This window comes from Plectropomus leopardus, chromosome 23 (genome assembly GCF_008729295.1).
Source record: "Plectropomus leopardus isolate mb chromosome 23, YSFRI_Pleo_2.0, whole genome shotgun sequence".
Lineage (NCBI taxonomy): Eukaryota > Metazoa > Chordata > Actinopteri > Perciformes > Serranidae > Plectropomus > Plectropomus leopardus.
The window spans coordinates 7848770-7871907 of NC_056485.1; the positions used below are offsets into that span (position 1 = coordinate 7848770).

At 40.8% G+C, this 23138-nt stretch overlaps 1 protein-coding gene across 3 annotated transcripts in view; it reads left to right on the forward strand.

The window, feature by feature from the left end:
- The first annotated feature begins 1331 nt into the window (after window positions 1-1331).
- The window catches only part of ppp2r5b (protein phosphatase 2, regulatory subunit B', beta), a 51633-nt gene continuing 29826 nt past the window's right edge, over window positions 1332-23138 (forward strand). For all 3 annotated transcript variants that reach the window (XM_042512062.1, XM_042512063.1, XM_042512061.1), the window contains exon 1: window positions 1332-2708. In XM_042512062.1, coding sequence (XP_042367996.1) covers window positions 2516-2708 — 193 coding nt within the window. In that variant the 5' untranslated portion in view covers window positions 1332-2515. The remainder of the gene's footprint in view (window positions 2709-23138) is intronic.

Sequence of the window (23138 nt, forward strand, 5' to 3'; positions counted from 1 at the left end):
TATTTTATCTATCCCCTTTAGGTCTGTATGATGCTGAATTACCAACTGGGAGATGTGTCCAACTACCAGCCCTCAAAGCCCAATGTTCACTGTACAGCTATTGGTAAGTTTTCTTTATTGTAACTTTCTTTAGGAATATTGTAATTACTAAGGCAAAATATCAACTGCCCAAACGACAGCCTTCACATTAGTCTGTGAGCTAGTTTTCAACCCCAGTCTCATAGAAATATGTGGAAAGTCTTAACAATGCATTATATGGTGGTTATGAAATTTGTTAAAATTATGTTCTGGCAACACAAAGGCAATGCCAATGCAAAGTCAATGAGCATCTAGTTGTGGACGCACAAATTAAGTGTAGGCCTATAGAGTAAGAAAGTCTGCAAATCGTGGGGAAAGCAGGAATGGTCAAACATACATGACCTTTCAGCTTTCAACAAGACAACGACACAAAGCTGGGGTAGGTGGACACCAGGAACAGGAGGGAAACACAGGGACTGGTTAACAAATGAAGGTGTGGCTGGAAACACGAGATTGGAACAATCACGACTAAAACCAAACAGATGTGCAGGAAAGACTAACAGGGAAGGACAGACCAGACTGATAAAAGACAGGTGAACCAAATCAGGGAAACACAGAGACAGGAAGTAAAACCACACATGGGGATATAAACTACAAAATTAAACATGAAACCAAACACAAGTAACATGAAAACATAACAGCACCCCAAAACAAAGTCCACAATGTAACTTAATACCCATGACAATGTGATACCAAAAATCACCTCAGATATGTGGACATTACGTAACTACATAAAGTACTTTATGGAGGTACTTCACATAGCTACACAACGCACTTAAGCTTATGTCACTTACCCCCTGTACATAGTTATTTTAACATAAACCACAATCTTTTCCTAAACTTAACCAACATTTTTTTGTTCTTTAAACTAAACCAAACTGCAACCATTTCATAACACAATTGCGACCGATTGTAATGGCATGCCACCAGTACATTTTAACACATTTCGTGCCCGCCACCACATAATGTGTTGCTAAGAGGTTGTGTCCATTTCACATTGACCAAGAGAAAAATGATTCCTGAAGCACTTTATAGCAAACAGAGGGAGGAGAACAGGGATTATTTGGGACCCAGTAGCTCATTCGTGCCCCAGGTTACTCTGGAAACAAGTCAATTTCCATAAACCAACACACAGTTTTGTTTTCGCTCCCTGTCTCATTTTATTTTGAAAGCCGCTGTGCATCATTTCCTGTGTATTCCTTCCTCACCTCGTGCTCCTTGACGCAGCTGGCTGAGGCGCTGTAGGACGACCGGATAACGGGAACCGAGAAGGGGGACAGGAGCAAAACGCGTCAGTCTGACAGACATAGACGGGGTGCTATTGTATAACACGGGCCTTCGGTGTTTTTTTCACTCCAGGCTTGCAGGAGGAACGGCTGCTTTCTGCTCTTTTTTCCCGGTTTTCTTTTTCCTCGCTCACCGCGGAGGTAGAGACAGCAGCGGGGCTCGGTGTTGCATCGGCCGCTGGCGGAGGACCTGCACATGTCGGCGCGGTGAGGGAGCGTTTGTTTCCCCACCCTGAAACGGTCGGAGGACGGCAGGAGGAGGTGGAGGTTGTGTGGAGGGCTTTTAAACCGCGACGAGAACAACATTATCCACCTCTGAGAGAGAGAAAAATAATTAAATAACAGCAAGCAGGTGCGGCCGTTTGAGCGGTCGAAAGAGGATCCGTTGAAAACGAGCGAGAAGGACAACAGTGATGCGGCAGCCGAGGTGGGCCCAGATTGATGATTTTATGATATCATCATCCACCGCCAGGACCGATCACTGATTTTATTGATAAGGAGCATCATCGAGGAGAATAAACCGACCTGGGGTTGTTTGTTTTTGAGCTGGACAAACACGAGGAGGTTAATCGGTGCTTGATTACAGTGATTTATCTACACAAGGAGCTGTGTGATCAGTCATAGAAATAAATATCCAAATTTAGGCCGATGACTTAGTGTGTGTCTGACGCCAATACAGCAGTAGAGAGGCGTGTGTGCGCGAGGAGACGCGCCTGTCTGAGCATCATCTGGTAGCTGCACGGGCTACTCCTCCACGGGGATGATACACATGCGATTTTTCATCTGTGCGTGAAAAAGAGAAGAATCAGGGATGCTGCTGATGCTGCTGCCATTTCCAGTCCGGCTCTGATAGAGACAGCGAGGCGCACAGCACGGGACTGGACATCCAGAAAATATCTCTCCTCACCTCTCCTCCGCCTCTGCACCTTCTCCCCCCTTTATCTCCCCCCTCCTCCCTCTTCCTCCTCCACCCCGGAGCGTCTATTCACTCTGATCAATTGATAATCCATCTGTGATTTAGAAAGCCACCCACTCCTCCATCCTTACCTCCATCCTCCATTCACCCATACATCCTCAGTCTCCTCTTTACGCACTCCTCACACGCGCAAAGGCACGCGCGCACGCAAACACCACCGCCATCTACAGCCATCATGGAGACGACCAAGCTGCCTCCGTCCAGCCCGTCCTCGCCGACCACCAGCTTCTCGGTGCCGTCCGCGGAGAAGGTGGACGGCTTCCCGCGGAGGTCGATGCGCAGAGCCCGGCAGAGGAGGTCCCACAGCTCATCCCAGTTCCGCTACCAGAGCTCCCAGGTGGAGCTCACCCCACTGCCCCTGCTCAAAGGTGAGACATTGCTTCACTGTTGCACTCATGGGTCAACATATCATAGTGACAGGGGAAGAAGAACAAGGTCACCATAAACTCACTGTTCACACTTCATATGTGTCTTCTTCACTGTTTTAACACCTTTAGATAAAAGAGAATGCCATTTTTTTACTTTAGAGGCACCCTTTGATCAGAGCTGTAGAGAAGGTCTATTGATGTATTGTATATTTTATTGATAGGTGTCCAGGGATACATATTGTCCTCTCTGTCCTTGTCTGTCTAACTGACAGAGGTGATAGCGATGGCTTTGATTTATTGTCTGATAGGAGTCAGGCTGGTTTTGGATTCATTTAAAGGCTGATAGTTCAAATAATCTGTTTTAGGACTGCAACTATCAATTATTTCATGAATAATTAACGATTTTGACAATTAAATTACAGAAAAGAGTGACAGATTTCCATTCCGGTTTCCCAAAGTCCAGGCGGACATCTTTAGATATCTTGTTCTGTCTGGCCAACAGTCCAAGAAGAGAAATTAAGTTAACAATGATTTAAAACAGAGAACAGCTGTTTATCCTTAACATTAAGATGCTGAAATGAGTGATTATTTGGCATTTTGAGGATTTCTGTCACTAATTGATTGAGTTATTTCAGTTCTATTCTGCACCTTTAAATCTTTAGGTGATATCGTGATTTGATTATTACTGAAGCAGATAAAGATCAAGGGGAATATAGCTACAATTGTTCTGTAGGAGGGATATTAGTTTTATTAGTAAGAAATTGCATGTTTTTCCTCCAATTTTCCTCAATTTTAGCAACAATCATCAACTCTATCACAACTTTGCATTGTGATTTAGTTCATTACAAAAGTTAGTGTGTCTTTTTGGGGAAAAAATGCTATAAAATGTGGCTAAGGATGAGTTTGTCCAAATGTTCAAGTTCAAATTCATGCATGCAGAGTCACTGAGCTTAATGTGCACCACTTACACACTCATTAAAACACAATATCAGCTTGTCTCCTTGATTGGTTGACGAGGAAATGAGAGCAGCATCTCCCCGTAACGAGGCCTCTCCCCCTGAAAGACCACTGATGCTTTAATTGCCTCATTATAGACAGACCTCAAACAAAAATACACAGAATACTCAACATATTTGTACACAATGCGGCTATGTAAAGATCTTGACATCCATAATACAGGCAGTCAAAGCTGCACTATTTGCAGGTCTGTTGTTGCCATAGCTGTAATCCCAGAGCTGCTGTTACTACACAGAGACCACTTTGATCTATTTGAGCTTGTTCAATATCCTCTCCGAATGAAAGAATGAGGCTGGAAAGACATGGAACTTATTGGCTTTATTTTTCAAATATACTGTAGTATTTTTCTGTAGATGCACCTGCTCTACCCACAGACAGGTCTGGATGGGGTTTGATGTGATACAGTTTGAAAAAAAGGACATTCACAGAAAAGCAGGATGCTGTAATCGACAGCAATTTCAGTAATCAAGTTAGGGCAATTCATTAGGCAAATATGCCAAACATTTTATGATTCTAGCTCCTTAAATGTGATGTAGTCTCTGTGTAATGTGATTTTGAATGGAATATCTTAGGGTTTTTGGATGGTTGGTCGCCAAACAAGAAATCTTAAGACATCACCTTGGACTCTGGGTACTTGCGTTGAGCAATTTCCACCCTTTTCTGACTTATACACCAATCCTGGAACCCACTGGCTAATGGTCAGATGACGATAAGTCTCTAGGGACTACGGCCAATATTTTGGGGATTCGGGTACAGCAAGCAGATATTTGGGCCAAGATTTAATCTTCCATGCACCTGTTGTTCTATCAACAGATATCTGCATAAGAATGCAGATAAATATTTTTTTTAAAAAGCAAATAAAAAGCTAAATCATTGTACGATGATAGCCAATGGGTTCCAAGATTGCATTTTGGAAAAGGGGCCCCCAATAGCTACTTATATTGGCAAATTTTGCAATGATAAGGCACAATGTAATATAATGCTGCTGCCGCCATAAAAAGCCAAAGTGAGTCACCCTCTGGCTACCGCATTACGGCTGGATACCATTAGTTGGACAGTCAACTAGCTACCTGTAACTGTCACATTAAGTGAACTTGTCAGCACAATTAAACAAGCACACTTTTCTTATTACCAGAAATGAAGCAAAAAACAAAAGGAGAGGGAAAAACGACCCCAGGGGGTGTTGTGGGGCCTTGATGGGCTTCTCTGCCCAGGTACTCCTAAAGTCTAGGACTGCCACTGTTTGCTCTTCACACGGACTGTTTACCTGCCTCTCAAAGGTGGTCATTACTCGGATTACAGACTTTAAACAAAAACAAGAACGCTTTGGATACCAAATATTGTTCTTTTGCCAATAAATTCGGCAAACATATACAGATATCTGTTTATGGAGATTAATGAAACAATCAATTCTTCAATTAATTATTAATCAATGAATTAGAAAAACAAACCCTGACATATGAATGCATAATCGAGATAGATGTGCAAAAAATGACAGACATATCCTGAAAAGGTATTAATTGCTGATAAAATTACCCTAAGAAGTAGAAAGATGTTTCAATTTCATACTCAAGAGCATCACTATGTTTTTTTTGAATGAAGAAAAGACACATTCTTTCTCTTATAAAGGAAAAGTTTAATAAGGAATAAAAGCCAACCTTACTTACTAACTTGCGATGTGCCTGGAGGTTTTGCTGCGACAGCCTTACTCGGTTTTGGTATGACCAGAAGCATTTTGCCGCTAATGTTAGCAAGCTTCAGCTTGATGCTGTTGTTTAACTCGCAGTAATGAATCATTATAGCACTTCTATTCATGTGCTACTGTTATGCTGTGTTTTAACGTCTACCACACTGTCGCTTTAACCCCTAAAAGACGTTTTCTTTACAGTTTTTGTGTTTAGAGAGATGTCCAAATCAATATTTTTGTCCATTTTCTTTTCACACATTATATTAGACCTATCTCTTCATGTTCCTTCCCCTTTCTTATGTATGCTTTCTCAAGCATAGCTATCTGTTTCTCTACGCCTCTTCCTTTGTAACCTGTGTGTGCAGTACAAGGGCACACTGTAAGCCCTCATATATGCCTCTGACCCCTCTTTATAAGGTTACTCCCTCTTTCATGTAGCCTGCAATCTCTTCCCATTAACCCTCCACGAAGAGAAGACCTCTCTGCTTTTAGACAGCGTACGAGGTGTGTGCGGCTGTGTGTATGTTTTTACACCTCATTTCACCAGCTTCGACTTCCTCTCAGGCCCCGTGAGTGAGGGGCGTGCGCAGCATGATGATGGAAGGTTTTCATTGCATTTTTACAGCACCTTCAGTTCAGAGCTCTCTGTGCATATGTGCTGCAAGACTTCATAGACAGAAGTCCCAGTTATCACATGAGTGCTGCACTGCTGCGGCACTGTTTCTGGATCCCCAGGAGGAACTGATAGTAAGATCCTGCAGCACCAGCGCAGGAGAAAAGCCTGGTGTGGGGAAGTCTGTAGCGGGCAGTATGTAGGCCAAGTGTAGACAGACTTGTGGGTGTTTCGCCCTCCAGGGAATCACATTCCCATTGTTAATTTGAACTACTCCTCCTGTTAACAACGACACATCTACTCCCTTCAAGCTCTGAGCAAAGCTTCATTTCTGCTCACAGTTTTAGAATATGAAACAGGAAATACACAGAAATACATGGAATATAACAGTGAAGAGGATGAAACAAAAGCGAAAGGTGGTAAGCACCATTAAAGGTAAAATTAATCCTGAAACACTGTCAAAAAACAGCTACCAGTGACGAACGTTACCTTCTCATGGGGCGTTTTTGTTGTTTGATCCTCGGCTGCAATGCTTTGACAGCAGGTAATGCTTGAAATTACCGACAGAGATCATCAAGTTTAATATCTCATTCTCAGGGAGAGCACAAGCCTTAATGTTTGGGACATACTTCATATGTCAAAACAGAAAGAAATCCATCTTAGAAGAGTCAGACATACTGATTCCTAGTCTTGATCAGTCAGAATGCAAGGCAGTCACAGCTTGCATCTTGCAGATCTGTCATCAGCAGTGTGTGAAACGAATCACTCTACCAAAATCAAAGAACTAGTGCCTGCGAGGGCCAACGTGTCGCCTGTCTCTTAGCCATAAAAGGTTACGCTTCAGCACACCGCAAAGACCACAGCCAACAGCCGGCAGTCACATAGCATGTATGTTTTGCACCTGCATCAGAGGATATATTTCCCCAAACCAGCAGTCATTCATCGTTCAAAAGTGAAACTGGTAGACCAGTAGGACGGATTTTAGATTGCAGTTTGCCAATTAGCACATTGAAAACACAACCTGATGTTGAAAAGTGATTTATTGAACTATAACACAAATAATTACAAACCCTTTCTCCTAAAGACCTCAATGGCTAAAAAATAATCTTACCTCATATGACAAGTTTGCTTTAATCTCTCCTTTACGTGACTTAAGTCTTTCTGTTTTGCTTCCCTTAATTCCATTTGTCTTCTTGTGCTCTGAGATAAACTGCCAATCAGAGTGATTTCAATCGCCAACAGTCGCCGTTTCAACATGCTGAATCAGCTGAAAAAATGCTGCTGAGGGCTGACTGTTGCCAACAATACAGGACACATCACAAAAACGACGGCGATGGACGCTCATAGATGGCCAAACATTTACCAACAGCCACTGGCTTTTCTGGACTTGAAAACCATGCCATGGAAAATATAGGGAGTTATGTACGTGGTGTGGTATCATGTAAATATTTCAATATAGTTATCTAGCCATCGCCACATCTACAAAATACTAATTTCTCCATTATCAGTAGCCTTTTGCATGTTGTTATGTTTGCAGATCTGTCATCAATAGTGTGTGAAATATATTAGCCTTTTAAAATAACTTTTTTGGTAACAGAACAACAAGCAAAGGCACGAGGGACATTTGTTAGTACACTCATTAGTTTGAGTACATGAGGCAGGTTGATTTAAGTTTGTAAGAATAAAAACAAGTCGATTCATTGGTTAGTCTCTCTGCTAAATGCAGCTGGATCACTGATCTGACCAATAAAAGAGCAGCTCTGATGGTCAAGGCAGCCAGTTAATCCGCAGATGAAGGGTGAAGGATACAGGGTCCCTGTAATCCTTTTTACACTGTATTCATGTTTGGCCTCAGGCCTGCAGCAAACTCATGCACCGGCATTTCACCTCTCTCTGTACACTGTGTTCTTGGACCAGTGCTGGGCTTATACTGCAGTGGACACTTAATGTCTCCACCAAAGGATATACTTGTTTTAATCATGGAGCTTAACGTGAGTTTTTCTTTCAAGGTTTGTTTCACAAAAACACAGCGATCATCTGGTAAAAGTCGACCCTGCCTCATCTCTCAGTTGGCATTTGTGTTGTTTATTCTCGAGAGATTGATCACTCCCTTTGCCCGCTATTAGCACTCGCTCCATTTCAAGCGGTTTCTCTTTTTTTTTCTCCACTGTGGAAACGTTCTAAACGTCTAAATGGAGCTTTAATGTAAGTACTGCTGAAGATTTTCAGACAGGGCCCCAAATGAGATGATGATTAAGTCACACCGAGGCACCAGGGCTCGATAAACTTTGTGTTTCTCTGGGACCATGGCAAATTAAAATATTTAATTTTTTTTGCTATCACACAGTTACAGAGCCACCAGCTGAGTAATAGAAATGTTTTTGAAAGCAATGATTTTCTCTTCTATCTCTCCACACTAATTGTCACATTAAATAATAATAAAATACTTTTGAAGACGGTGTCCAGGAAAGATGGTGCTGGGAGTTAATGGTTCTGGAAACTGGCCCAGCAGAGCCGACTGGCTGTCTTTAGAAGAAGTCAGTTTTATTTTGTAAAACCAGTGTTGATGATGATGTCAGTGCTTTGATAATGGCATGAATTTGCCAAACTGATGTCAATTGATTATGCCTCATAGCTAATCATATGAGATGTTTGTTGCAGTTTTATCAGAGCTGATTATTGAGTTGGTCCTTGGCTTTCTCCCGGCTGTCCTCCTCCATGTCTTCAGTTACACTGCAGCTCTCTGTCTAACCAGACAACAGGCTGTTAGCTCAGTGCTCCTCCCCAGCTGTGATGCTCTCCCCTGGGGCTATAGGCACCAGTCAGGCTTCCCAGTCACGGATGTTGTGCTGTCGCTGGCAGGCTAACCAGACTAAGGTCACATTCCTGTCCAATATCCACTCAGCAGATAAACAGACTTATGATTAACATTTATGCCTTGTTAGCACACAGAAAAGAGTTTGAACAAGTGTCGTTCGGGGTGATTTTTAAATTAATTTAAACACACCAAGATCGAACCAAGTGTCTTGAGGATCCTGCAACCAACAAGTCATCACTTGCTTTTGACCTTGAGATATACTCAGTTTCAAATCCTTCTGTAGTTAATTTGTTGACTTTTCCACCTCCTCCTCCGCTGCCCTCTTGCTATACTGTGTGTTAAAATGCAAATCACATCTTATCTGTATAATGGAAACGCATGTTAATACACAAAATATATGCACTCCTGCAATCACAATGCGATCTGCTTTGCCAGACCACTCAGCTTGCATTTCGGTGTGACTTACTCACAGTATGTATGAGTCATCCAGGTGAAAGTATGTTCTCCACAGTGTGACTGTATCTGTGAAACAGTGCACACTTGAGGGATTGAACATGTCATCAGCAAAGTAACAACTACATAATTGCCACAGGCAGAAATATCATCATAGCATGTTAATGCCTCAACGACAAGTAGAAACATTGTTACCATAGAAACTTCATAGTAGACGCATGATCACTGTGTATAGAAATAGCATGTAAAAATCATTGCAGATAGAAACATTGTCACTGTGAGTAAAAACACATTTTCCTCAGGAATGACCTTCCTTGGCAAAAAGTAATTGGAAGCTGATGTTACTGTCATTTCACCTGTATTTGTGCTTTATGATAGCTTAGCTTAAAATGGAGCAGTATCATCTGCAATGGTTGAGGCAGTGAAGCATAGTTCAAGTGAGATATGACCGTAGGAGATGAAAAAACATTTCACAAAAAAATTCAGTTCAAGTTACATTATTACAACCTCGTCCACCATCACCTTGATTGTTGTTTTGTAAAACGTTTGACTCCACCCTCTAGTGCCATCTATTGGCTGCATCTATGCAATCATAAAGGAGGCATGGATGTTTTACGGCAGCGATGCTGGCAACATTTGAGATGGACGTATAGACTTTTGTAAATAAAGGGAGAGTAAATGAGACTTTATGCATCCATTGGTACCAATGGATGAAAAACAGCATTGCCTCTTGGAAAGGTGGTTAAATAACACTCCAAATTTAGGATACATTTTGGCGAGGAATGAAATGGAATAGCCATTTTCAAAGGGCTCCCTTGAATTCTCAGCTCAAGATATAGGATTGAAAATGGGTTTTATGGGTACCCACAAGTCTCCCCTAAACTTGAGAAGTCTTGTTGTCAGTAAATGTTTCCTTATTTTAATTTCAGTCAATTCAAATCAAAGGACAACAAGCCTATCTGAGGAACAATAAACCACCTATACGCCTAAATAATTCAGTTACAGCTTTTGGTTTTGGTGTGCCACCCCAAGATTTTCACTGGCCCCATCTGGCCACCCCTTTGAAAAACGTCTGGGCGCACCCCTGGTAGAAACATAATCACTGTACATAGAAATGTAATTAGTGATAGAAATGTGATCTGGATAGCATATTACCATGGCAAGGGATGTAAGTTAGGAAGAGGTTTGACATTTGTGGTTGCAGTAGGTCAGAAATTCTATTCTGAGCCGAGTGAAGATAAAGTCTTACAGAGGCACAAGTCAAGTCCTGTGCTTGTGACTGTGTAGAGCATGTATGTATGCAGGGTGATCATGGGACAATTTCGAGTCTATCTTGAGATCTTGAGTTAGAGTGTTGCTGCCAGCAGCTACCTCAGCAGGAGCTCAGAGAGAAAGCACACAAAACAGACTCTCTGCTCATCTCAGCCCAGCGGCACATTTTACCAGCTATGCTACTGAACAGTTTTACTGAGCTCACATTGCTTTGAATACAGTAAATGGTATAGACTTAAATGATCCCAGTATGTTAGAAAGGTCACTGTTTGCCTGAAACCTCCATAAAGTGCCTCATTTTCTGTATTTAAAATGAGGGCGTGAGCAAACGTATCTGTATTTGGAAGTCACAAGATGATCATGCTTAAACTATTCCTGTAAACTGTGTGTCACGGGAGACTCTAGTTATGTCGTCCTAGTTAAAAGAAAAACTAAATTTTGTCAGGCGCATCATCTCATCTTGAAAACAGCAGCAGATGAAACAATTTTTTTTTTTTTTTTTTTTACCACAGATGTTTCTTATAGTCATCTGCGGTGTTGGATATCTTCTCATCAAAAATTAATACCTCGTTGTTTATTATTATCTCCCAAACCAATGTGAAAGAAGGGGAGCAGCAGGGCCTAATTGCTGTTTTGAAAATGAATCAACACGCCTGGCTCCAGTGCGCTCATCTGGGTGCTGAATCCTCAAAACAGCTCAACAGAAAAATCATTAATAGGAAAGCACTCCCATCAAGTAATTGATAGAGAGAGGGTTCATGCAAACGCCCTTTGGCGTCAAAACTAGCACAAGCATTTCTAATTGCTATTTCAACCATGCAAAAGAAGTATCCATATAACAAAATAGCCACGCATGATAGTGTCTGTCTTTGACGTTTCCATCGGCCAGCAGAAGGATGTTGTGTGAGCTTAGGGAGTGTTAAATCTCCCGTACCTGCAGGAAACCCATCCTGCTGGTTGGCGTTAGCATTAAAGCATCTCTAAAAGCCATAAAACACCCTGCAGATTTAAGACGAGCACTGCAGACAGTGTAACTGAATCAGGGTTTGTTGCACACAATAACAGATGGTGAGTTGAACTAGAGTGAGATAAAAGGAAGAATTAAATGTTGTCAGTGGTGAAATAAGTATGCAGGTGCTTTACTTAAGTGAAAGTATTAATACCACTCTGTGCAAATACCCGTTTACAAGTAAAAATCCTGCACTCAAAATGTTACTTAAGTAAAAGCGATTATAATCTGGAAAATATACTTAAGTGTAGAGTAAGTAATAAGTAATAGTACCCAATGCAGTAAAATCTTTAAAAAAAAAAACAGCCCTTAATGTGTTGTTCTTAAAAATCTTACATACACAAATCTTAATGTGTAAAGTAACTTAAATGCTCACAAAATGCTGTGAGGTTCAAAGTACAATATTTCCCTCTGAAATTTAGTGGGGTAAAAGTTAAAATTGCATTAAAAGAACATACTCAAGTGACCTGCAAGTATCTCAGATTTGTACTTTAGTACAGTAACTGTACTGAGTTACATTCCCCTACTGAATGTTGAACATTTTGGGAAAAGTAGCAATGTGAAATGTCAGTCTGTTTGCTCATACCCTCTGTTAAAGAAAGAATGATCTCTGCTGCAGACCAGCAAGTTGTCAATATTTCTGCATCTTAACATTTGTCTGATGATGCCATCAGCCCACTGGATGCTGTTTAACAGGTCAGAATGTGCTTTCGCAAGCCTTCTGTTTCTATGGACTAATAGGAAATGCATTTAAAACGCTCCCACTCTGGTGTCTGTGAAAGAACAAAAATACACTGCCGCTTGTGTTTCGTAATCTACTCGAAAATGGGCCATTTTCACTGCTAACAATGAAGGGATTAGGAGCAAAACATGCCGTCAGACGTGCCCGTTATGAAATCTTAAAGACCATCTCATCAAATATCGCAGAGTGAGGAGGGAATATCATTTTAAGGATATGATGCACTAGCATTCTCAAGGTGCAAAATGCTGAAAAGAGAGCTTTAAATGTAAAATCTAGTGTTTGAAGTGACAAAAACAAGGTTGCAATGATGTCTAGCAACTTCACACATTCCTCCTTGAACTGTTATTAAACTGAATAAGACAATTTTTTCAATTTTTACAATGAATCCCATTAAGTTTTCACTTTGCTCTCCCTGCTCACACAGAGAGCAAAATGTAGCCTTAAAATATATGAGGGAATGTGGAGCTGAAAATAGTAGAAGCACTTGTATACTAACTAATGTAACTAATGATGCCTGTAGTCCTGTCACCAAGCTTTTAGATTGAAAAAATAATGTACAAAGCTACTGTGATGTCACCTTTTGGTTTGCAGACTCCCGTTTTGAAGCTGTGTTATCAATTTTGGCCATGGTTAATATTTGGGAGAGAGGTTTGTGCTATGGAGGAGTGAGGGGAGGATCTGACTGAGAACTGATGGACGTCATTGGAAAGCCTGTGCATAACTTTATCCTTAATGGAGTGTAAACAGATGAGTTACATAAACATCCACCCCCGTATGTGTCATAAATGGGGAAATTAGCTATAGACCAAAACCACTCTTTTTGTCCAAGGCTGTAAACGTGTTTTTTTCTGCTGTAAAGTCGGGCATTTTAACATGGAGTTGAATGGAGATTGACTTGCTTTTGGAGTCAGCCTTCAGTGGCCTTACAAAGAACTGCAGTTTTTGACACTTAAGTGTTAATTCCTCATGCTTCATTTTCAGCCCTTGAGGTTGCTGCTTGGTAAAACCACATTATATGCGAGAATGCAACAAAGAATTTAGTCGTACCACTTTCTTGTATGTTCAGACTTTAGTTTTAGGGGAAAAAAATAGATTTAATAGTGCTTCAGTCTGTTGTGCTACAGTAACCTGATGGTTAAAGTGGATTTTGGTAAGAAAAAAAGCACAGACTCAAGTGTATGGGATAGTGATAAAGGGAGTGTATCCATGTTCCCAGGATGCTCTGCTTCTTGGGTCCTTTGTTCTCCAGCTCAGTATCCTCTTAATGTGACACAAGACCTTTCAAAGGATTTTGTGTTCTCAGCAATGTTTTTCCCCGAGGTCAAATGTTCAGTGTGTGTTTTCTTGGGTGAATATGTTAAATCCCCCGCCTCAGCTAAAATTATACTTCTTGAAACATTTGTCCTCAAATTTTCGGTGAAGTCTGTTTTCTTGACTTCAGACATTGATACACCTCCAAAGTGACTGAACGGATCTTCACCATTGAAACTGCGTTTGAAACATCCGTGTTGCTTCATTCTTTGTATGACAGAAAAAACATAAAGTCAATAAAATGATTCAGCAACGTCATTAAATAGCAACATGTTTTCAGACATTAGCCTCCATATATTACTGGCCATATTAGACCATATAAAGTTGTAGCAGTAAAACTTTAGTGCGTGAAACAGTGAATGGTAGGCTTGGTTTTATGTCTCATGAAATAGACTTTTCATTTTCGAGAGGAAGGCGGTATTATTTCTTCTTTTTAAATTTACGCAGTCTCACTTTAAATCTAAAACCTCCACACTTCGAACAGTGTGTAACTAATGTAGTATATTGTGTGTTGCAACAGAGGACTACTGTAGACTAAGTGATATATTTGGTGCAAATAGTAGCTGCTTCTGACAAACATCTCATTGTTTTTGAGGTTTATTTCCCTGCTTAGATGTAGTTTCTGATGTTTCTTCAGTCCATGAAGACTTGACTTTACTTCTCAAAAATCACATATTGCTTACGCAACATAATCTCATCTCGCAAGATTATGATCACATATTAGTCAGCTTGAGAGGATAAGTTTCCCTTTTGTTTGTCCAGCATGTGTGTTATAATAACCAATGTACGTCAGGCTCTGTTTTAAATGCGCTGTTTACTGTAAAACAGTCACCTTCTCACACAGATTGTATGTGGGAGATTGGATGACTCTGTGTGTGTGTGTGTGTGTGTGTGTGTGTGTGTGTGTGTGTGTGTAAGGAAGGGGCCAGTTGGCTGGGCCTGGTATTGGGTTACAGAAGGCCTGAAGTAGTTTTGCCTCTATGAAGGCCCCAGAACAATTAAGGGGGGGGGGGGGGGAAAAAGGGGGGGGGGGGCGCGATGAAAGAAATGGAGTGGATGAGGAAAGAGGAAATGACTGAACATTAAGTTGACAGGTGGAGGAGGAACAGTAGGAGGAGGAGAGAAAGCGAGATAAAAAATAAAAGAAAGGCAGAGGATATTGCACGGGAGAGGATATAATGAAACAGCTAGCGATGCAATAACCACAACCACTGCTGTGTCACCGAGGAAAGAGTTGATTCTTAAAGGAATACGCTCATGCTTGAGCAAATAAGTGCTTTGATTGAGTAACCACCAGCTTCACCTTGGTGGGTGTTCGCTATTCAATATGCCGCTAAGTAAACAAAGAAAATCAAATACTGGACATGCAGAGGTGACGTGCTGTGAATCAGTGAAGGGAAAAAAAGATTTTAGATACAATAATACATTTAAAGAAATTTTTGTTTGTAAAATCACGCTCGGACATAATCAAGTACAGGGAAGTGTTAGATTTATTTTTTCTTTGCCGTAGTGTGGAAAACACTGTGCCTGATGCACAGCAACACATTATTATTCCACAAGTGAGGGTTGCAAAGCTGCTAATCAAATGTTAAGGAAGTCTCCAGCCAGGATAACTGTCTCCGTATTTGTTTATGAACTGTCTCCAATTTGTTTTTACAGTTTGCATAGCAAATACTCCTTTCGGAGGAGAATTCCAGTATCTTAAATTTCTGAAAGTCATTTCGCCTTCAAGGACAAATTGGACTTTAAGAAAGTCCAATTTGTTCAAAGACCTGTAAAACAAAAAAGTCTTGTTTTCTTGATACTCATTGAAATCTATTTACTTCTAGTGATTCAGGTAATTATAGGGACAGTAATAGGACAAAAAAATTACACACAACAGAGCACACAGATATAAACCACAGCCTGTAACACCCAGCTAGTCTCTGTTCATTATGCTGTGTGGTGGAAATGTGTATTATTAGTATCATTGGATTATTTAAAGATGGGCTTAGCACGCCACTTAATCTTTTGCCATGACTTAGCCTCCTCTCAGTGCCTTTGTTAAAGAGAGAATGGGACTTTGCTGTCTCTGCGTCCCTTAAATGCAGCACATAAAGACTTTCTGCCGGGTTTTGAAATCCCCTGCTATTATATTACAATGGCGTTTTTAGGCAAAGGTCTTCAGACACATTGGCTGTCACTTTCACTGTTAATCAGTGACGAGTTTCACATCAATCATTGATGTTTTTCAGAAGGTAGCCGTCTTAATTTGGAATAAAACTCTGGAGACTGTCATTATAATTATGTCTTGATTTATGCTCAGAGTCTCACAGATGTGCTTTGGCCGAAGTGTTTCCATTACTGATTAAAGGTATCTTCACAACCATTTGTTATCATGTGACAGACTTTCCATACATACGTCACTAAGGACAACTGATCCAACTTCAGTTTGCTGATGAAGACTGTTGAGATGCCAGAAAAGTAGTGAGTGAAGAAGCTAGTAAGTGGACCTTGAGTTTAAACAGCATTTATTTATTTATTTAGCTGCTTTGTGGCAGTAGAACACCCTTATTAGGTTGTTCAGTGGCCCCAAATTCTGATGCCCTGTTAGTCTGAAAAATGTCCCTTTGGACTGAAAGTCCATTTCAATCAGCTCATTTTCCCAAAAACTAGCGGCCATTGCTCCAACATCCCATTTCTGTCCTGCAGTTGGTTGTAGTTTCCCGGCCGCATTTGAGACACTGATCCTGGGTGTTTTTCATCCACCCAACCCATTTCCAGCGACTTTTGTGCCACCCAAAACATGTTTTTTGTGCCTAAACATAACCACACATTCACCACAGTGTTGTTGATAGATGTAACATATCTGTGGTTTACGCAAACCTACAATGAAAACATTTTTTTCTGACAATTGTCTAACTGTAAGGAGTGTGTGTTTTCTTAGAAACTAGAATTCCGAACAATGTCCTTTTGTTTTTCGGGACAACAGGCTGTCGGAAAAATGGGCTTTCTGTCCAGTAGGTCATTTTTTTGACTGACAGGACATAGGAATTTTGGTTCCATTGGAACAATTGCAGCCCCATTTTATAGCTAACACGTTAGCAAGTAGTTTCATTTCTAGTCACATTTCTATTCATCTCGCAAGTGTTAGCCCAATATCCATTCTTCTTTTAGCTCTATTTTGGTCTCATCCAACTCCTGGGGGAAATATGAGGCTCTTTAGCTGTTTAACTGCTCTGTTATGTTCACCAGTCATTTGCTAACTTTGTCTGTCTGCTGTTTGGTGCTTAGCAGGTAGAGTGCAGTTGGTTTTCAAAGCATTTTCACTAAAAACAGCTTGCTGCAGTAGGAAACAAGGTTGTGGATACACTTTTTTTTTTTTTTTTACCAGATTAGCTCTGGTTTTTGAACCAGTTGTCTTCAGTGTCCTTGGAACCTTAGTGCCATCTAGCAAAGTGGTCCATTTTCTGCCAGTTTTGTGCAGAACGATTTTATATAAGGAGCCATTGCACCATACACAGTGGAAGTAAACAGTTGTAGCAAAATTGCATATTACATTAATTGCACCTGCAAACGTTTTTGTTTTTACGGATATTTGTTCTTACCCCAAAACATGCATGGACCTGCTATTAATGAGACCACTGCACGCTCTTTTTTACTCATTCTTACTTCATTGTTGCCTCCTCTATTCTCTTTTTCCATCCTGTAGAATATGATACAGTCCACGGATGTTTCACTGTTCACACTTTGGTTAAGAAAAACCTGCTATTTTTTTGTTACAACTGAGAAAAAACTTTCTGGGCTCTGAACCAATTATTATTATTAGCATTTTTGAAATGCTCTAAATGGTTCAAAATAAGTGAGGGACCTGGAACGGAACCGGTTCCATGTTAGTAGAAAAGGGGTAAGAGAGCACTGAGACTAAACCAAAACATTAAAGCTGTGAACTGTGAAACCAGAACAAAAAGCTGAAAGACACTGAAGCTCTCCGTAGTGTTGAGGCTGCAGAGTTGTTGATAGTCTTTTGGGTTTTCACTGCGAATGGCACCCCGAGAAAGAAAAGATATCACTTTAACACACATAATACACCATAATTTTTCATTTTAGATGAGATTTATTTTTTTTGACCCATAAAGCATTCCATTGCAATAGGAAACCAGTTTATATTTTTTCTTATTTTAGTAAGTGGAATCAAAATTCCAGGTCCAAATAAAAATTTCAATGTACTAAATTGTTTCTTGGCCCAAGACCAGTGTGTCCACCAAATGCAATGAAAATCTGTTCATATTTTGGTGAGATCTCCTGCTGGCAGACAGACAGACATAAAACATAATGTCCTCAGCCGAGAACATAAACATGTCAAATCTCTGTCAGCAGGTTTGGCTTGATTACCATTAACAGACTGTAAATAAACTCTATTTACACGTTAAATGCGAACACCCAGCCGGTCTTATTACCAGTTCTCAGTACCATCACCAAGTGACGACTTCCAAGTACTTCCTCCTCTAATTCAAAGCAGCAGGATGATTTGTCCTGTTCTTTCTCCTCGGCAGGTAAATTGCTGTTTAGTCTTCAATCTGCTTGAAAACCTGAAAAGGGGCGATGGGAGGGGGGTGTAGACAATCAAACGTGATAACGGATCTCCTCATTTTCCCTTTCTAATCAGGCTGTTTATGAGCACGATAATGTGTTGTACGTTTCCTAGAAGGTTTGTGATGTCGTGGATGTGTTATAAGGAGGATTAGATTAGTTAGAGATCGACTTAAAGCGTCACTTAAACCCCTTAAGGTGATATTTATACTGCCCCGTCTTCCACACTGTATGGTGCCTAATTTGTGATCGCTGCTGATGCTCCCCTCTACTATTTATACCTGCCTTTCCCTTGCTTTCTCTTTTTATCTGCCTCTATCCCCTTATATATCTTTCTCCCCCCTCCCTCCCCATCCTGTCTTCCTCTCTGCGTCACTATCTGTGAATTGAGCATGACTCTGTGTGTGTGTGTGTGTGTGTGTGTGTGTGTGTGTGTGTGTGCTTAATGACAGAGGTGCAGAGGCGGCTTGGATGGTGGCTAAAACAGAAGCTGTCCTCCTCTTTTTCTGTCTCTCTCTCTCTGTCACAAACACACACATGCGGCCCCAAACAGAATAACTGTTATTTAAAGACTAGAGCTGTACTCGCTCATTTGAGATTTAAAAAAAAAAGCCTTGCGGAGATGGATGGGTGGTGTAGACGAAGGGAAAGATGGAGGGAGTGAAGGAGAGGGAGGAAAAGAAGGGAGGTACCCTACTGATGGAGAGATGAGAGAGAAGCAGGAGGGACGACGAAAGGGGATGATGTCATCTTTTAACCCTATACTGCTCCCCTCTTCTCCCTCCCTGTTTCCTCCCCAGATTCTTCCTCCTCTCCACTCTGTGTGTGTGTGTGTGTGTGTGTGTGTGTGTGTGTGTGTGTGTGTGTGCGTGCGTGCGTGTGTGTGTGTGTGTGTGTGTCTCTGGCAGGACTATATTTAGATTTGTGCAGCTGTGTCTGTATGTGTGTTTTGATGCTGCTGCAAGGCACTTGGCACTGCTCATTCTTATATGTTACTGCTCCTTTTACCAAACCCACCCACCTCTCTCCCTGCTCTCGCACTCACCATCTTTTCTACGTCACACTCTGTTGTTTTAGGTCGTCTTTTTTTTGTCAGCCTCTTCTTCCTCTGTGTATGTAAAGGATAAGTTTGGTAATATGCATTCATTTTCTTATTGTCAAGAGAGCCCATAAAAAGAACAAAAGCAACAATGAGTTGATGCTGCGAACATAGCCAAATCTTTTTTTTTTTTATCAACTCTGTTAGTGTCCAAAAATAAGTAAAATACACATCAATGAGCCACACCGTTGCACTGGCTGACCTGTTTCTTCATTACAGTGAACCTTGGTGCTGTATATCATTTCAATCTCACTCACTCTGTCCCGCTGCTGCAAATGATTGCTTGTGTTCCAAATGTGTACTAATCTGCCACTGAAAATAGTCCCCAACAAGTGCCCTATCTACCCCTGCTTAACCCTGTGAAACCTGGGTGAACATCCATTTTCTTGTGCTGTACTGAGATGCCATTCACAAGCTAAAACCAAATTTATTTGATTTCTTTTCGAAAACAGAAAATGTTACAGAAAAAAAATTATACATACATTTCAGCACCTGGGTGAACATGCAAATTTTACCCCCCTTACCACTGAGATGCAATGACGCACCAACACAAAATACCATCTGACTCTGTTCAAGTGGCGCTCAAACGTTGATACAAATTAGTCTGCACCAAGTTTGACAGAGAGACTGAATAAGTGACAGATATGTTAAAAGAGGTACCCGCCAAGTTTTAACTGGCCTCCAGGCTGCTTTCTACTGTTTACTCAACGGTTTTCTTTCCTATCTATGATGTTAAACGTTCATTTTGTGCTGAAAGCTTAAAGAATATGCAAAGGCCCGGGGTTATGGGTTTTTGGCTGAAAGGAGACACAGAGAGGCAGAATAATCACAACTGAGGCAGATATTGTGACAAGTGGAGAGCATTTCTCATTAGCCTCCACTAAATGTCTGGCAATTTAATGCTCCTTGTTTAATGGCCAATAATATCAAGCAGAATTATTCTGTATCTGTGCAATTTTAAGTGATCCAGTATCTTTGTAGACTAGAATGGGAAGAATAGCTATGGGACTTGTGTCAGATTTATTTATTTTTGGCCTTGTTGTCGTATGTCTCAGTTCGACTGTTGGATTTCTGTTATTGCAGCTTTCTCTTCATTTTTTTGTAATTGCTTTTTTACCACCTACAGCTTCCATTGCACCCGCAGCCATCCGTGGAGAGGGAATCTCTCATCGAGTTGCCTCTCCAGAGGTTTTGCACATAATTTTTTCCTCGTACCATGGATTTTTTTTTTTTTTTTTTTACTATTCTCAGACAGCTACAGGGCTGGCTTAGGAAACCTTGTTGAGACATTGTATCTGCACGATTTTTGGCTTTGCAAATAAACATGACTTGGCATGCAGGATGGACTTTTGCTGACAGCTAAGAACTCTTTAATGTCTTTGGCCTTCAATGAGTGAAACACCCAATGATTCACAGCATATTCCTTAAGTGAAGACATGACTGCTTTCCAATGTACTCTAATCTGATATAAATGGCTGACACTTATTTACTATAAAGTTTAGTATACTTAATTAAAGACAGACATGGAAGTATGAAGTTAGTCATTTTACAGTCATTTTTTTTTGCCTTTTGGAGGCACTGGTACAAGCTGTGACATGTCATTGACATGTGACCACCCTCTAAAGCTAAACGATGGTCATAATTCCCAGTGTATTTGCCACTATAAGTGACCTCTTTCACATCACTCAGCCATTAGGTATATTGCTCATATAAAAGTATCGATTGCTGTAGCATTAAAAAAGAAATAGGTGGGGCTGTATGTTCTCCAGATAATGACCGAAGGGGAAATGAATAATTCCCTGTGCATGTGCACTTTGGAGAGATCCTTTATCTGCACAGTCACATGAAGAAAAACAGAGGATTAAAGAAGAGTACAAAGCTTGAAGCACTTTGTATTTGCACAGATAGCTTACCCTTTATAAAAAAATAAATGCAGAGTGTAATTGCAGTCTCACTGGCTGTTTTAACATGCTTTTAAAATAGTGGTAATGTAACTTTGGCAATGGTGTGCCATGTAGACGATATCAGATTTAATCTCAAGGGACTCTTCGAGTTAATAAAAATGAAATAAAGCAAGAATTAAAATTTAACTACATGCATTTAATGTTTTGGATTTTATAGCCACAGCTAGGCTTGTTACCCATTCAAAACACCAATTTGGATTGTCAGAAGCATGAAAATAGCTCAGTCATAAATGACTCACTTGCTGTGATTAAGATGGGAGTTAATATTCTAATCATTGCACTGACATGATATAAAAAGCAGCTTTGAATGAATGGGTCTGGGGCGACCTACGTTGACCTAATAATAGCGCAGCCAAGAGGAAAACTAAATTTCACCTCGGTATTACCTGGTTTCTCTGCTGCCTCATTGTGCACTAAGTTGGTTTTCTGAAATTTTTCTGCCAAATGTAAGCATTTTCTACCTGTACCAGACAGACATGATAAAATACAGTGAAATAATACTGGTGCCGTATTTAGCCAACACAGACAACCAAAGACCAGTTTTAGCCTTTTTGCATTGCCTAAAATATGTACAGTTGCTCTGTCTGTGCCCGTCATCCTCCGACACTCTTTTTTTCTCTGTCATTTTCTCTTCCTTTGCTCTCTCCCACACTTGCTCTCACATGACCCACCAAGTCTCTTTATCTTCCCTCTCTTTTTCTCACCTCCCGTCTCACTCTCTGTCTCCCAAACACGCATACATGCATTTTCCTTTCCCTTCGTCTTTTCACCTCGCTCTGTTCTTTTTTCTTCTCAGTCCCAGCACGGCACATCTTCATACAATTACTCTCCATTAAAAATGGATTAGATTTCACCTTCACAGTGCGTCTACAGAGGGAGAACAGGAGGAAGGGAGGGGTGTGGGCAGCAAAAAGGGGGGCTATGAGAAATCCAGGGAGAGAAGCATGATAAGATTGGTAGAAAAGGACAGGTGAGAAAGGGAAGGAAAATAGAGGTGGAGAGAGAACTGAAATTATGGTAGAGCCAGTGATGAAGGGGCAGGAGGATGAAAAGACTCAAAAGAGCCAAGAGCCACAAATACAGAGGTGGTCGCATTGCAAATTCAGACTCTTATTTGTTCTCAAAGCAAAGTTTGAAGAAATAGTCCACCCTCTTAAACTTTTCACACTTGTTTTTCGCGACAAATAGTCCAAAAACTGTGCGATCTTGTCTGTCACACGTTTGTCCAGTCACTGAGAAATGGCTGCACTTCAAGAACAAATTGACCGCTCAGTACATCTCAATTAGCATAGATGGCAACACTAGATGTAGAATGGGCAAAAGGGAGGATTAAAGAAAAGTCACGGAGAAAGTTTATTCATGTCACATCACGGAGGTTGAATGGACAAAAACAAAACCATAAATAGCCCTGTTGTTGTTTACTAAGCTAATACACAAGAGCAACACACAATTCCTCACAATTCCTTGTATATAACAAGTCAAAGTTTAGAGAAATTTGATGAAATAGAAGACGATCTTGTTGTAAATTTAGCATAAATTTTAACTTTGAATATACAAAGTTACAAACTCCACAAAACTGGATTGTAATCTTGCCAGGATTTCTATATCACCTGGAACTTTCTCAATATTGACTTTCTTTATGTATTAGACTCTCACATCACCATCCGAAGTATGGAGGAAACAGTTGGTCGTAATTGATAGAATAAAAGGCCTCTTGAGTGTGTGCTTCGACACATCAAGCAAAGGGCAGTCCTTGTCTTTGGTGCAGCTTTGTGCCAAAGGGAGCAGATGGTCACGGTGTGCCCTCAAGAGGTGAGGGGTCTGGAGCTGGAAGAGCTCCAGTCAGTACCCCTAACCCCTCCTGTGTTTCCCA